We start from the raw sequence: 15,918 nt of genomic DNA on the forward strand, positions 1-15,918 counted from the left end.
GGTGGTGATGACTAGCTGCCTTCCCTCTAGTCCTACACTGCTAAATTAGGGACGGCTACCCCAGATAGCCCTCGAGTAGCTTTGTCCGAAATTCAAAAAACAAACAAAAACCAAAAAAATACTTCCTTCTAGTCTTACACTGCTAAATTAGGGAAGGCTAGCACAGATAGCCCTTAAGTAGCTTTGCGCGAAATTCAAAACCAAATAAACTTTCATTATTACGGCATTATTACTGTTGTGTGCTATAACAGTCGAAGTCGACTTTTTCAACAAGAATTTTTAGATATGTAGATTAGGAATTGACATTACACTATCAATTATAGAAAATTAACATAAACTTTCAATGGACGATGTCCATCGCTAGCACAACGGTAAGTCTACGGACTTACAACGCTAAAATTAGGGGTTCGATTCCTCTCGGTATACTCAGTAGATAGTGTGATATGGCTTTGCTATAAGAACACATACACAATGGACGATCCTTCACCATTCATTATAATTAAAAACATTTTAAACAGTTTAATAAAGCTGATGTGAACAAGCCCTTACAGGCAAATTTTATGAGGTTTTGGGGACATGCTAATATATAAGAAGAATGAAGATTATGTAAAAAAAAAGTTAAATACCACAAGCAGTAGTGCTATAACTTAATTGCATATTTTTTTGCATCAGAAAAACACTGCGATTAGTAGATTTCCCCTTGTGTACATCCGTGAAAATAACGAAATTAATTGCTAGCTACATGTTGATATTATATTATTAAGTAATATTACTTATAAATCATATGTAAAATAAGTAACTTATTTTAGTGCTATCCTCAAAATTTTTTTTTTCAATTAGCATACAAATATGTGTATAGCGTATTATCTTTCTCGACATCACTGAGTATTATTTTTCAGAGTTGCAACATAAAACAGTACAGAAGAATGTGATAGTCTTCTAGAGCCTCTGGGTTGGAGTAGCCGTGGGTGTGGATGGCAAGGTTGTGAAAATGTTGTTTAAAATCTTTTAACATCTTTAAATGTAGATGTGAAATATAACATTTTTGTTTAAGATAATTTTCAAAAATATTATATGTAAAGCAGGTAAAAGCGTATTTGATGTATCGGTTATTAGTAATGGTTAAATTCTAAAAGTATTAATGAATGGGTCCAGTCTAGGCCTAATTCAAGTAATCGATGTTGATTCAAACAATTACGTAGATTACGCTAAATGTTATTTAATGTAATAATTAACTGAGGTTTATAAATTTTCTTTATATTTTTCAGAAAATTAGATGTGAAGTATGTTTACTACGTTTAGTTTGGTGGTTTTAGTATGAATAGTAGCGATAATAATACAAAACAAGTAATACTGCGAGTACTACAACTAGTAATTTTGGTGTCTCATTTAATTTTAATCTAAATAAATACAGTTACCATTACCATTGATTTCCATAGTAAAAAGTTAGTAATACTAGGAAATATTAACGTTGTAATACTGTAACAGCTATACTATTAATAGCCGTTTCAAATAGATGTAATTTGCTTTGTGCAATTGCAGGATTACAGCTTAAAGAAAATTAATATGTTCATTTCTAATTATTACTATCATGTGATTTGATTTATTGTGTCTTAGAGGTATGTTATTTGTTTCATGTAAAAATCAGAACAATGTTATGATGTATTTCAAATCCCAAATCTGATGTTATTTGGGGAAATTTTTTGAGTTGGTTTATAAAATTTGAGTGCTTCATGTATCATCTCCAAATAAAAATGTACATGTTTCCTTTTCCATCAATTTTCAAAATAGGGTAGCTGACTAGGAAAAATATTTTATCAAGAAGTGAACATGCAATATTATGTATAATTATTCATAAAATAACCTTTTAAGGGGTGATAAAATTATTAAATTTAGTTTTGATACAGTAGCATTTAAATCTGCAATTTAGAGTAATTAAATTGATTGTATAAGAGTATAACCTCTATTCATTTATCAAATGAAAATATAACTGAAATTGGTACGTGAATCAAATGAAATAAGTGTACGTACAATGTAAGTAAATGAAATTAAACAGTTGTTAATATAACAAGTATACTCTATCATTTGAGGTTTATTTATATGACATTGGTAGTGAAAATAATGACTAAAATAAAAGTTATTTCTAAAAATATTTGATAGTTATATGAAGGTTAGATATTTTGCTTGTGAGATTTGACAATTTTCTGATGCATTAAAGTATTTTTAATTTTAAAATTACTGTGTTGGATAGTTAACATTCAAAAAGAAATAAATGTTCTAGCAAATTATTAATAAATAAATTTTAAACAGTTGTAGAATAACTGATTTATGGTTAATGTGGAGAATACAGACTGGGTGGAATCCACCCAGCTGTTGTAAAAAAGGTTAATTTTCATGCTTATTAATTGATTATTTTATCATTTGATATAGCTAAGAAATGAAATAATGCTAAAATTGGGGTTTTATACCTTGTTACGTGGAGTGCAGATAGCCCGTTGTGTAGGTCTGTACATAGCAACTGTAATGGCAGTAGTTTGATTTTCCTACATAGATGGAATAATTGCAAACTCCAATTTTTGTGACAGCTAGCTTAGTTGAAATTAAAAGTACTAGATATATTTGGGATAATCAAAGATGCTAGATTACTTTCATGACAGTGATGATTGCATGTAGTTAACATAATCTGTAACTTAATTCTGATATATAAATTGAAGAAATTGCACTTCAATATCATGTAGTTCACAAGTGCTTGTATCACAGGTAGTCTAATGAGTCCTGGCATTTGGTAAAAGGTCTCATTGGCACTGAATACATTACATGGATACAGTGTGGTTGACATCTGTATACCATCTTCTTTGTTTTCATGTCTATATTTGTAGAATAAAATATAAATTAAACCTTCTGTTACTTTTGTAGATGTTGTGGGAATGGTTGGTTTTGTGGATTCTTAGTTGACCACAACTGGCACAAGTTTGCTAAGAGTGTGGAGACCTATAGTCTAAATTCTAGAAAGTTAACATTTACCATTACCATTAGACTGCTTCTAGTGTTTTTAACAGATTATATCAACAAGTGTTTATGGCTTGTTTAATGCATATGTAGTATTTCAGGCAATATTTTCATCTACTATTTTAAGTAGCCATTAGGGATGTGTAATGTTAATTGTTTGAAAACAAAGGTAACTTAATTTTTGAATCACTTAATGCTAACTTTTGTCTACATCCAAACTTTATTTACAGGAATGACTCAACACCTCAAAAGTTTTAAAGAGTTATTCAACCAAATAAAAATGGCAAGTGTTGAAGAGTCTGTTGCTCCTGAAATTAATAATTCTGTTGACAGTGAAGCTCCTCATCATGAAGTCAGTGAAGCAGAAACTGTTAATGAAACTGTTGGAAGTGTAGGTGAGGAAGTGAGTGATCAGTGTTTGGAAGATCAAGTAAGTTAGAATATGGAACTTAATTAATTTAGAAGGCAAAGAGCACTATTTTAAATCATGAATTGTTTATTATTTTATGTAATCAAGAGTAATGTAAATCCATCCATGAAAAGTTGTTAAAAGTGTACAAAAATGAAATTAGGAAATAGAAAGTACAAACAGTATCACCATATGTGTAAAAAGTACACATGGAATGATACTTGGGGACATGGATCCGTCATCCCAAAGATCCCAGTCTCGGACAGTGGTGTTTGAAGTTTTGTCTGAATTTCTTGATTTTGTTTGTAGATACTGTTATGTTTTAATACTTGTCCCCAGTACTGAAATTTCTAAAGTGTTACAAGTTTGTCTATAACAAGATAAGTTGATTGGTTTGCCATTTTTTTTATCAGAACATTTTGTTCAAATTGTCTTATGCACTAGAGGTGTTTGGTGGGTATAACTTATTTTAAGTTTTAACCCACTTAGGCTTAAACTTGTAGTCATGGATGCTCCATATGACTAACAGATTGTTAATTAAGTACATTCTGCTTTATATAGCACTAGCAGTAATACTATTGAAATATGTATTAATGGTAATGCATATTAAAAAACATTGAAAAATTGTTTTGTAAGTTACAATACATTTCTTTAAGGTAAAAAAAAATCTTCAAAGAAGACAAATGATGATTGTTACTGTATAACTTTCCTCTAATTTTTAGTCTTGTTCTAATTAATTTAATTTTAAAATCACTAGTTGCAAGGTTGAATACAATTGGTTACTTCTTGTATGGAGAATAATGCACAGTTCAACAATGCTTACAATTGCTGAGCTTTAATATATATTCACAACAATTGAAGGTTTTGCTAAAGGTTACAAGTATTTTGCGCACAAAGAATGAGATATAATGTCAGTTGTTGATCCAATTCTGTTTGTGGTGACAGAGAAAAATGTCCAGTGTAAGACCCAGTAGGGAGCTGATAGCCATTTATTTATTTATATAGGGTAGTATTTTTAGTGAAGAGATTCTTGCTATGGATTTTCTGAATCTGATTTCAAATCTGTGCTTGAACTATCAACTAAAGACTCTCCTCATCTTTGTGTGTGTGTGTGTGTGTGTGTGATATATTACACACAGAGTAAAATGTTTAAAATTAAAAATAAAAAACTTTTCAATCAAATAATATTGAAAATATTCTTAGTTTATATTCTTAATTGTTAGTTTTTAATTTTCGGAAATGTTTGCTTGTAATGTTTTATTTTCCTTCCCTGTCCTTTAACATTATAACTTAACGCACACGACTGGACATTTTTCGGGCTTTCTCTTCAGTGACACTTTAGCTTTCGTAAGGTCATTTGCCTATTAAACCTAGGTAGTTTAATTTGTACATAAGGTTTAAAATTTTTCTAATGTGTATTTTAAAACATAATGCATTATTAACTAAAGTATAAAACTGAAATAAAATTTTAATTATGTTAAACATTTATAGGTGAAAAAAAAATGCTGAAGTAGTGCAAACACAAACAGCAACAGAGCTAAGAGTGTTTGATGATTTCTCTGTGGAATTCTCAATACCAATTTAAAAGAATTTTTGAGAAATAGTATTTTTGAATATGATTTTTCTGTTGGTTAGAAACATTTAGCTCAATCATGTACAGTTGGCTGAAAAGTGGAGCTGTATGTGTAGTGGGTGTGGCATCAGGCAAGAGTCCCTTCTTCATTCCTTTATCCCACAAAAGGCTCGAATAGAGAATATTCAAACAGGACAATTAACCTAGCTTCTTTCTATACATAAAGTTTAGAGTACAGAAAAAAACTGAGATAAATTTAAATAAATTGTTTATGTAAATAGATAACTGCTTAATTAAATTTTGAATGTAACAAAATAAAATCTTGTGGCTTGCACAGTACATGGGGAGAGCTGTAATTATAGTGTTAAACACTTAAACTTAATTTTGCATGGCCTGTAAAAGATGTTTGTACAAAGTGTATTGGAATTCTCTGACGTACATATAGGTAAAATAATGTAAGAAATGTGTTAATATGAACTCAGAATTGACAGTTATTGGTGCTTCTGAGTTAATTGCATGATACGAAGAATGATCTGTAATATTAATTTTAACAATTGTAGGCCTAGTGAATGGTTGATTTTTCCACATACTCACATTAGTGAAATAGTTTGTTTTCATAACATTTAGTCTGCGATATTTTGTTGCACATTTGAAATGATGTCTAAACATGTTAGACTTCTGAGAAATCTGAGTGACATTATTTAACTGATCAGTTGTGCACAAATGCATTTTTAAATTAATTACAAGCCATTTAGATTTCTTTATCAATCAAATATACATTTGACAGGAACTTGAGGCCATCAAAGCGAGAGTTCAAGAAATGGAAGAAGAGGCAGAAAAGTTGAAGCAGTTACAAAACGAGGTAGAAAAACAGATGAATCTAAGTCCTTTATGTAAGTGCTAATTTATTTTTTTGCTTTGGACTACTTTGTAGTCAGTGCTATTTATTTATTAGATTCTTATTAATGTAAAAATGCTATTTATCTGATATCGTTTATTTTTCATATTAAATTATTGAATTTGATATTAAAGATATTTATGCAAGGTTTTGCAGTTTAAAATACATATTCACTCATTTTATTTACATAATTGCTTACTTTTTCTTAAAAACTTTTTTAGAAAAATAAAATGTTATAAACAGTCATTTGATGAACAGTTTTACAAGATACTTAGAAGTGAAACTACACTATGCACATGTTAATTGATATAGATATTATTTTGTATTTATCATTGTCCAAAAGAGGTCAACATGAGTTTAGCGTGATTACGATTCACCATGAGTATTAATTTTGAATATTCAATACTTTCAGTCTAGTTCATGCTACTGGTAGTATTAGATAATTTTATTTGTTGTCAAGTGTATGAATCCTGTATTCAGCAGAGGTCTTTACCAATTGAGATGTTTTAAGTGCTTAATTTCATGAGAGAGATTTTTAAATATATGAAAATATGTACATTTACGAACAAATGCTTGTTCTTAACCCTTTAAACTAGTATACATCACAATTTAAGAACTTGCTCTGCAGTACTCACTAAAATTGCTTATTTTCTTGGTAAATACTTTAAAAAGGTGTTAATTACAGTAATGTTTTTATGGACTTTTAGATGTCTAATAAGAGACCTCAAACCCACAAGCAAGTTATTGGCCACATAGTTTAAAAAATTTGTAAAAAGTTGTGGTTCTATTATTAAAAATCCAGTTTTCTTTAAAACTGGACCTTAATTTCTTCTTGATTTACAATGTTTTGTTATAAATTGAATTATTTACTTCACATCATTGTAAAAATATTAACATTTATTAACAAGTAGTAAATATTTCAAGAGTTGGTATAAGTTTTTGATACTTGTTTGCCTTAATTTAACTTGCTGTATTTAAAGCTTTAATTTTTAAATTTATTTTTACAATTCATATGAATGAAAAAATATTTTAATTAAAAAACAACAACTTTTTATTCAATGAATTTCAACTATGAAATAATAAATTCCTCTGTGTGGAAGAAACAACTAAAGTTTATCTTCCATATTTTTGTAAATTCAGTTGTGAAATTTTGACCTTGTAGATGGACCCTTCTCACTATGGTGTGAAAGAGCTAAAAATAGTGAATAATATTAGATTTAAAAGGTTATTCTTTCAAAAGTCCAAACAACATGCTGTTGGTTTTAAAATATACACAGTTGTTTGAAGAACATAAGTGACACACAGAAAAAATGGTCTTGTAACATTTTTGCATCTGGTTATTGTAGATACCAGCAGATGATGTTTATTGCATATGACTGATGAATAATCTTTGATTTCACTTCTTAACTGATGCTAGTAAAAACTGAGTTACAAAAATATTAGTGTATAAATAATTGCAGTTGAAAATATAACAATATGCAAATTTGTAATTCCACTTCGTTTTAGTTCTGTCTGCAGAAGAGAAGATGGAGATTGATAATCGATCCATATATGTGGGAAACGTAAGCATTATTTTAGAATTATTCAGTGTTCATAATTAAACTGACAAAAATTGAATGCACAATAGTATAATTTTGACTAAAAATCAACAAAAACTTGTTTGAGGTTTTAATTTACAAGTGTTATTCTGCTAGATACTTCAAATACAAGTATTAAATGCAAGAACTCACTTAAGTAATTTGTAGTATGTTATGTTTTTTACATCATGAAACTTGTGAAGGAATAGGTTAGTTTCATCTTATTTTTAATTTTTGCTGAGGTAGTTCGATCAAATGTTAATATTTTATAGCTTAATTCTACAGTTTGAGCCCTCTCAGAAAATTAAATGGGCTTGCTTATAATATGAAAAAAAAATACAATATACCATTTTGAAACTTTTTAATTTTTACATTCAATGGATTTAACCAAATCATAAGTTATAAAAGTAATACCTAAAGAAGTAAATATTTTTATTTGTAGGTAGACTATGGTGCTACAGCAGAGGAACTTGAAAGTCATTTCCATGGTTGTGGATCTGTGAACAGAGTTACAATATTGTGTGATAAGTTCTCTGGTCATCCCAAAGGGTAGGATTCTATTAAATGTAATTGCTGTAAATAAGTTGAAATAACTTGCATTAAAAAAAATTATTGGTGAAGGAATCACACTAAAGATGATGTATTTATTTTGTAAATTTCATTTTCCAAAAAGTATCTTGAGAAGCAGTTATTAAAATAGTAGTTGTTTGGTGAATATGTTAAATGGTAAGATCTTTTTATAATAAAAAAACTGCTAATATGAAATGTGCTTATTTGAACAATTAAAGAACTAAATTAAAACATAAAAAAAATAAAACTTGCCAGTTTTCATAATGGGACTATTAGTTTTCTTAATATTGTTCTACTTCACTTGTCCTCTACACACTATAAATAAGCTTCATGGTACCAAAATTCGTGGATGTTGAACCTTAGAAAATTGCAAAATGATATTGGGTTTTAGATTTCTGTACATCTAGATTAGCATAATGTACTGTTTCCTACTTTTGTTTAGTTATATTTGTTAATTGACTCATCAGTGCATTCCCTTTAAAGCTAATTACATTTGGTTAAATGTTTCCTCAAATTAAATCAATGAGCTTACAAGTGAAAAAATACATTTGCCTTTCCATGAGTCAGAAGTTTGAAATTAAAGATGGCAGCATTTATCCCCAGTTGTTTTCCTGTATAATGAAAAGGGCAGCTATAATCTTTGTACTTAATGGATCCACAATATCTAGTTATTTAAACAGAACTTATGTTTTACAAAACTGTCTTTAGACTGTCACCATACTTTTACATATATTAATAATATACCTGAAACTTAACAGAATGTCACTGTGTCATAGTTTTGAAATTGTTTTTTTGTAGGTTTGCATACATTGAATTTGTTGATAAAGACTCTGTTCACACTGCAATGGCATTGGATGAATCACTGTTTAGAGGAAGACAGATTAAGGTTTGTAAACAGTTAATAAAGACAACTTAATACCATTTGGGTTACTGATAAAAACCATTCTTCTGCTAAAGAAATGAGTAGAGTACTGCACTGTTAATGGATCACAATAGTAAAAATTGTTTAACTGGGTACATATGCTTTACCTGTACATGCACAATTGTGTAGTAGTATGGAATTTTGTTGAATGTCACAGTGGGCACTTCTTTGTTTAAACTTTATTGTTGAATCTTCTAAGAAATTACAAGACATTCTAGTACATATTTAGCTAAATTTAAAATTTTGTACTTTCTTTTGTGGTTCTTGTTTGTACATCTGATGTGCATAACCAGATTGCAATAAATGTGATACAAAGTTACTAAATATATTAATTTTGTTAAGCAGAAAACAGTCAATTTTATTTAGTGGTCCTATCATTTATTAGGTTAAATTTCAAACATTTTGTTGAGAAACAGTATAATATTTAAAAAAATAATGCTAAAGATACTTGCTTCTATCTTAAAATTATTATTATTATTAATCAAAGTTTCATTTTATATACTTGGTCAGTTCAACTTGACAAATGTTTTCTGGATATGTTTCTTTCTTTTGATGCACTTATTTTAGTGGCTTTAAAAATCATAGAAAATTAGCAATGCATTGATGAACTAAGGATTCAACTTTTAGTATGTGTCACTTTCAGTTTATATCTAATAAATGTACATTATTTATTTTAATTTTAATCTTAAACTTGTTCACCAGTGCAGAAGTTTTATAGTCAATAGCTGTATAAACTAGATTATATTTACTCTGAAATGTTCCTTTTTTATAAATCAGCTATATAACTAATGATATTTAGTAATTGCCTTGAGCAACTTTGAAATATGAACCTCATCAGTAACTGTTCTCATACTTTGAAGGGATAATAATTATTAGAGAGTATGAACTTGGACTTTTGAATGTGCAGAATAGGTTCTCAGGATACATAAATCTTTTGTTGACACTTGGGAGCTTAACTGGTTACAATAAATGAATATTGCATAATAAGATATCAACTCTTAAGATAATTTGACTTATCAATATTAATTTAATTTCAACAGTTATTTTACTACATTTTTTTTTTAAACTTAAGATGTTCACTTTGTACAGATGTCCTGTGTGTGTGGATAGGGTTAAAAATTAAAATTCTTGTTTTTAGTATTATATTTTGTTACTTTATTAAATATTTTATGCAAGATAATATTAGTTTATTGCAAGATTATTCAAAATTTATTTAACTGTTTTGGAATTGATGTGAAATTATGTACATTGAAGTTTGGCACTCTGTTGAAGGTAATGGTAAAAAGAACGAATAGACCAGGAATCAGTACAACTAATAGAATCCCTAGAGGTAGATTTCGTAGGGGAAGTCGAAATCCTTATTATGGATATAGGCCAGTAAGAAGATCTTTTAGGTGAGTTTACAGTGTGGAAGAAGAGTTTTTTTACATCTTTAATTGATGGAAATTGTTCTACTGTAGACTTTTTTTTTTTTCTCTAAGCTAATGTGTTTAAGTAACATTTTAGAAAATCTAATGTATTTAACTAGTTCCAGTGTGAAGGGGTATTAAAAACTATTTTCCAATCTTTTATGTTTTAGAATGAAAATGTGAAACCAAATAGCAGTAATAATTCATAAAATAATTTAATATTTTTTAATTTATGAATCTTCTTAAAAAATTGTTTTGAAACACTTAAATACTTTTTTGTTAATTGCTCTCCCATTGGTCGTTAGAATGTTTCTTTTTGTATATTTAACCAATTTTGATTTGTTTCATACTTATTGACTTTTTTTTCTTGTACATTATTCTGCTTTGTGAAACAGCTTATTTCCTGTTACAACTCATAAAAGTACTGGAAGACTAACATATTTATAACTGACTAGTGGCTTCTTCTCAATATAATTTCGCTCTTTATCAAGCACTGTAACTTGCCAGAAATATTTTTGAGATAACTTCATATCTAATAGTTACCATGTTTTCTGTAAGTAAAAATTTCATTTATTATATTACATTCATCACATAGTTACAGTAATATTGTTATCAGAAATGAACATCAGAAAATATAATTGGAATATTTTAATTATAGAAATATTCTAAAAATTTCTCTTGAAATTGCATCAGTTCTGTTGTATAACAGGTGACCATTAGGTGTAGTAGTTTGTTCAACTACACAAAAAGTTGCAAACAAATAGTTATTATTATGTCATTTACTCATAGATTAAGCATACAAGCCACCAACTTGAAGTTTCTAAAGAATTTGGTTAGAGAGTAGTTATTGAAATATAAAAGTTTGATTAAAATGTTTGAATATTCTTTACCATAAATAATGTCAACATTTTTATAAAATAATCCTATGTCATAATTGCTAAGTACTTTGTTCTGGATGGTTAACCGTTCATTGGTCAAACCTTCTACAAGATTCATCAAACAAATTATCAATTAGATTAACACAAAATATACATATGGGCAGAGTTTTAATTAGCTGATTCATTTAAAATTTCTTAAAATATCTTTCAATATCTTTGTCTGTTAGTTTTGCTAAATCTGTGACAGTTATCTCTTAAATTTCTTTTCTAAAGAAACAATGTGATCTACTACATACATTGTTAGACTAGAGAGAAGCAGTAATTACTTCACTTTGTGCAATGAATGTTTTCAATATTTTGAAGTACATCCATGTTTGGGCAGCAGTCCTCCTAACACTTTTGGACCATAAACATTTTACACCTTTCTATGTGTTCATCTGATTTTCTGAAAAAAGTATTGTACAGTTCTTTGCAAGTTGTTTCTTCATTTGATTGGCTTAAAGAGCAGTTTAATGTGAGTCTTTTCACATATACTCTTGTTTTCCATCAAAGCTGTGTATTCACTGGTTTTTGCTACTTTGATTGCATTTGTTTTATGTTGATTAGAAGAATTGCTGGCTATAAGTCTGGTATTACAGCTTGGAATGCATTCCAAATGAACTTGATTTTAGTGAGCATCTTTCCCTGTCCCTATTTGATCATCTGTTCTTCATCAATTTTTTGCTATGCCTGTGCTAATCTTTGCATATTTTTTATGTGTATGTATAAGCACATATAAAAAATACAGTTTCAAAAACTAAGCATTTATAACTAGCAAATGCTTCAACTGACTACAGCAAGCTTGACTAATTTTTACAGTTTTATTGTATTCTCAGAGTTAACTATGGATAGAGGCATATGCAATCTGGCTGATCTGATAACCACCGTAAAACTATAAATAATGTAACTGAACGTATTGAGTGTATCTTTATGAAATTTGAAAAAATTTTTAGTAAACTTTACTGATAGGTTGTAACAAAAAAATTGTTTTAAATGTTTGTCTGTGAATTGGCAATACTATAAGTGAATGATTATGTGTGAAAGGTGATTTTAATGGTAAGAAAAAGTTCATGTAATGTTTGAATAACCTAAATGAATTTCAAAGTTTTTTTACAAAAATATATTTTATTTTATTTTATCTACCCTAATGGTGATTTATAGTGAATGTAATTTTATTTGTAATGTATCGTTTGTTGCCAGGTCTTTTGATTATATTCATAATCACAATATTTAGCTATTAACATTCTTTGTTTAGTTTATGGTGTTATTGTCTGGCTTGTGCAAAATAGGCATTTTATTCTTCCTTGAAGGCCAACACATCATTATTGAAATGTTTTAGCAGATTTTCACACAGTGATGTGTTGCTTGGTGTGAAATAGTTTACTTGAATACATAGCTAAATAGGCTTTTCCCACCTTTTAGGTTGGTTATTTAGAGAGAGAAAAACTTGTAAACCTTTTAAACATCCATTTTACAACTTGGGTAGAATGGCCCAGAATTTTAATTTGTGGGTATTCTGCTAAACCACAGATGGTGAATAATTTTTATTACTGCAAATGGCAACAATTGTTTGTACATACAGTCCTACTCGTGACTAACGTCTGTTTTTGCCAAATTACAAACTTAAATTATTTTTGTTAAATGTACATCAGATAAAAATGTCTTTTAAAGCTGCCTTCAAGATCAGCATAGATGGAAGTTGTGGGTTGAAAAATCATATTGGCAATTGAGGAAGTGACAGTTAATATTGTATGTTTGGTTTTGTTATTTACAGCTTGTGTTTATAGACACTAAATAAATTGTTGAATTTATATGAACTAAAATGGTGAATTGTGAGAACATCAAAATCACATGACTACAGGAGTAATGGTTGAATTTTTTAATTTTCATTTGATATTAAGAAATTAAAACTTAGTATATAATATAGAGTTTATCATCTATATATTAATGCCTTTTAAAGTGAACAAGCTATTCACAGTGGAACAAAGATAAGGCACACAAACATTAGATTAATGTGAAGTTAACAGACTGGGAAAAATGAGTGTGTGCTTTAGAGCCAGCAACGTGTGAACTTTACAGCTCATGCCTGTGGCTACAATAGAGATGAAGGTTTTAAATTTTGGAGAATTTGTTTTATGAAGTAGAACTAAATAACCAATATGTAATGCTAAAATTTCACTTTTTTACATTGTTTTTTGATAAAAATTGTTAAAATATGCATAATTTAAGTTATTATTAAATTTGAAAATAAATAATTGAAGACTATAGAACAAGCATGGTTTTTAAGTCTAAAATCTTTCTTGGATTGCCAATATTTTGCTTAACATGGGTGCTTATTGTTTTAGAGAGGTGTTAGTTATTATAACATTTTGACTGCAGAATATGTAATGTAACAAAAATATTTCTTTGTTTCAGAAGCAGACGAGGGTGGTTCTTTTCTCCGTACTGAGGTTATCCCTGAGATAAGGTCTTGTAACAGGCTAAATTTTTCATTGGTATAGTTTTATTGAGGTAAAACTGCCTTTGGTATTGTAATGATGTTCACAGGCCAGAGATGTAAGCTTGTTTCATAGACCTGAGATTGGTGGGCAAGCACATTCATGGGTTTGACTAAGAAATCTCTTGTTTTCATAAGAAAAGAAAAAAAGGAATATTGGGTTTTCAGGTTGTTTTTATTGGTAAATGTTTTTAAAGACTACGGAACTTCTCATGATTTTATACGAGGCAAAAGTAGTAATCAAAATCTACTGCAGCATGCCTCGTTTTCCTGTTGGTATTGAAAAAAAAAACCTTGAACATGATTTGTAAATTTTCAGTTGTTTGTTAGAAACTTCTGAGTGGTGAATTAGTTTTATGTTACTAAGATCACTGAAAAATGTTGTCATAAGAAAATTTTTTTGTATTATGTTACTCCTTGACCAAGTACGTAATTCCCATCTTATGTATTCACTGTTGCTTTTGATGTAGTTGTTATACAAAAATGTAAACAAAATTTAGAGCAAAAAAAAATCATTTTACATACTGGGCCTCATCATCAACCCTGTTAGGCTAAAACAAACCAAGTGCAACATAGAAAGTTGTTTAAAACCATATTAGTAACAGTGTGACTTGTGTAAGTGTCATCATCCACTTGGAAGTTGCTGAGTAGATAAACTACAGTGGGACAAAATCATACTTTTAAAATAAATGGATTTTACTATGATGTAAATAAAGTAAGTGCTGGAAAACTGCAGACACCATGTATATACTTCCATATTTCATTGTTGATTCAGTTTGTGATTTGTAGGCCTAAAGCAAGGAAAATCCTTTTATTTTTTTTCATATTATTTAGTTGATAATTTTAAAATTGGTTGAGCCTTAATAACTTTTCTGTTTTCTCCCTGTGCTAACATAAGGTATAATTTCCATAGTTTTATTCTTTCTCAATTCAGGTAAATATTTATATTTTTGTCTTGTTATGTATTACATAAAAGATTTAAGTAATACTTGGATCATGTTTACAATTAGATCATAGTTCATTATAAACACAATTAGTGGCATAGTTTTAAGTTTTGAAGGCATAGATAAGCCTAGAGAGTTACAATTGTTGACCTTTTCCATGAGAGAAGTTTGTTGCTTCTAGTAGTAAGTTTTCTTGCTAAAGTTTATGCTTTTTTGATGTAAGCTGGTACTTGTGTTTTGAGGATAAAAATACACCAAGTGTTTTTATTGAGAAAGGTGTCTAGGTTAAACCAAGAACTGAAATAGTGGTTAGTTTTTTTAAGATTTGATACATTGCCAAATTTTTAGAAATTGTGTAACAGATATTGGTAAAATATACTAATATTGTACTGATGTGTATCTGGGATAGGTTAATAAGTTTATTGTTTAACTTTTGTTCTACAAACAGTTTCTGATCTAACAGTTTAAGTACCCCCCCCCATCCCTTTTAAGTATACAGAATTGTTGTTTGAAAAGGTCTTGTTTAAGAATGTGAGAAAATTTGGATCTGCAGGGTGAATTAAACCTGAAATAAGTGCAAATTATTCCAGTGACTTATCTGTAAGTGTTTTTATACGTTTTATTTAATCATAAGGTTGTGTCTTGAGAAATTATGTTCATTAATGTTTTTCACCTTGTTTAGTTCTCCTTTTTAGTTTGTATTGTCTTGTCTTTTCCATTTTATCTTCAGTGGCTTTATTTCAGGTTTCTACAGCCTTTGAAGTCAAGAGCTATTGATGGCTTGTCCTTCAAGCTTTCGGGCGGGCTCTCTACTTGTAAGATTTTCAGAAAATAAAATATTTTTCATGTACATTTTCTTGTCTATTGTGAAGTTCTAGTAAATTGCTCCCCACAGTTTACAATATTGTAAAATTGAAGTAAATTTAACATGCTACAAGATATAATAGTAAACCATACTTAAACATATGAGAAATTTTATTTTTGAAAACGTTATTAACTATTAAATCTTTCTCTTACAGTTAATTATAACTTTTTCTGAAAATCTGGTTAGTTAGTCTTAAAGTAGGCACAGGAACATGTGAGTTTTATGGTTAAGAGTTAGTCCAACATATAATAAATATTACCTTTTTCAGTAGAGAACTCCAAAAACGCATGTAAATATTTAAAACGAAACTTGTAAAAAAGACAAAAGG

General features: G+C 28.9%; 1 protein-coding gene across 3 annotated transcripts; it reads left to right on the plus strand.

Annotated features, from left to right (window-relative positions):
- Positions 1–843: 843 nt before the first annotated feature.
- On the plus strand, positions 844–15,577 carry LOC143240376 (polyadenylate-binding protein 2-A-like). 3 transcript variants are annotated; one of them, XM_076482699.1, is made up of 8 exons: positions 844–977; positions 3,240–3,439; positions 5,779–5,884; positions 7,396–7,451; positions 7,909–8,015; positions 8,835–8,922; positions 10,231–10,352; positions 13,700–15,577. In XM_076482699.1, the coding sequence occupies exons 2-8, from the start codon at positions 3,242–3,244 to the stop codon at positions 13,731–13,733; spliced, it is 711 nt and encodes a 236-aa protein (XP_076338814.1). In that variant the 5' UTR covers positions 844–977; positions 3,240–3,241; the 3' UTR covers positions 13,734–15,577. The 3 variants fall into 3 exon arrangements, with proteins under 3 accessions (XP_076338814.1, XP_076338813.1, XP_076338816.1); XM_076482698.1 differs by having other exon boundaries at positions 847–982; XM_076482701.1 differs by having other exon boundaries at positions 950–1,085.
- The last annotated feature ends 341 nt before the right edge of the window (positions 15,578–15,918 follow it).

The sequence above is a fragment of the Tachypleus tridentatus genome, chromosome 13 (genome assembly GCF_004210375.1).
Source record: "Tachypleus tridentatus isolate NWPU-2018 chromosome 13, ASM421037v1, whole genome shotgun sequence".
Taxonomy (NCBI): Eukaryota; Metazoa; Arthropoda; class Merostomata; order Xiphosura; family Limulidae; genus Tachypleus; species Tachypleus tridentatus.

Excerpts from the sequence above, each read along its gene's own strand:
- LOC143240376 (XM_076482699.1), top strand. The coding sequence starts at position 3,242 with ATGACTCAACACCTCAAAAGTTTTAAAGAGTTATTCAACCAAATAAAA. Across the intron at positions 3,440-5,778 it reads ATCAGTGTTTGGAAGATCAA|GAACTTGAGGCCATCAAAGC; the intron begins GTAAGTTAGAAT and ends TACATTTGACAG. Across the intron at positions 8,923-10,230 it reads TTAGAGGAAGACAGATTAAG|GTAATGGTAAAAAGAACGAA; the intron begins GTTTGTAAACAG and ends ACTCTGTTGAAG.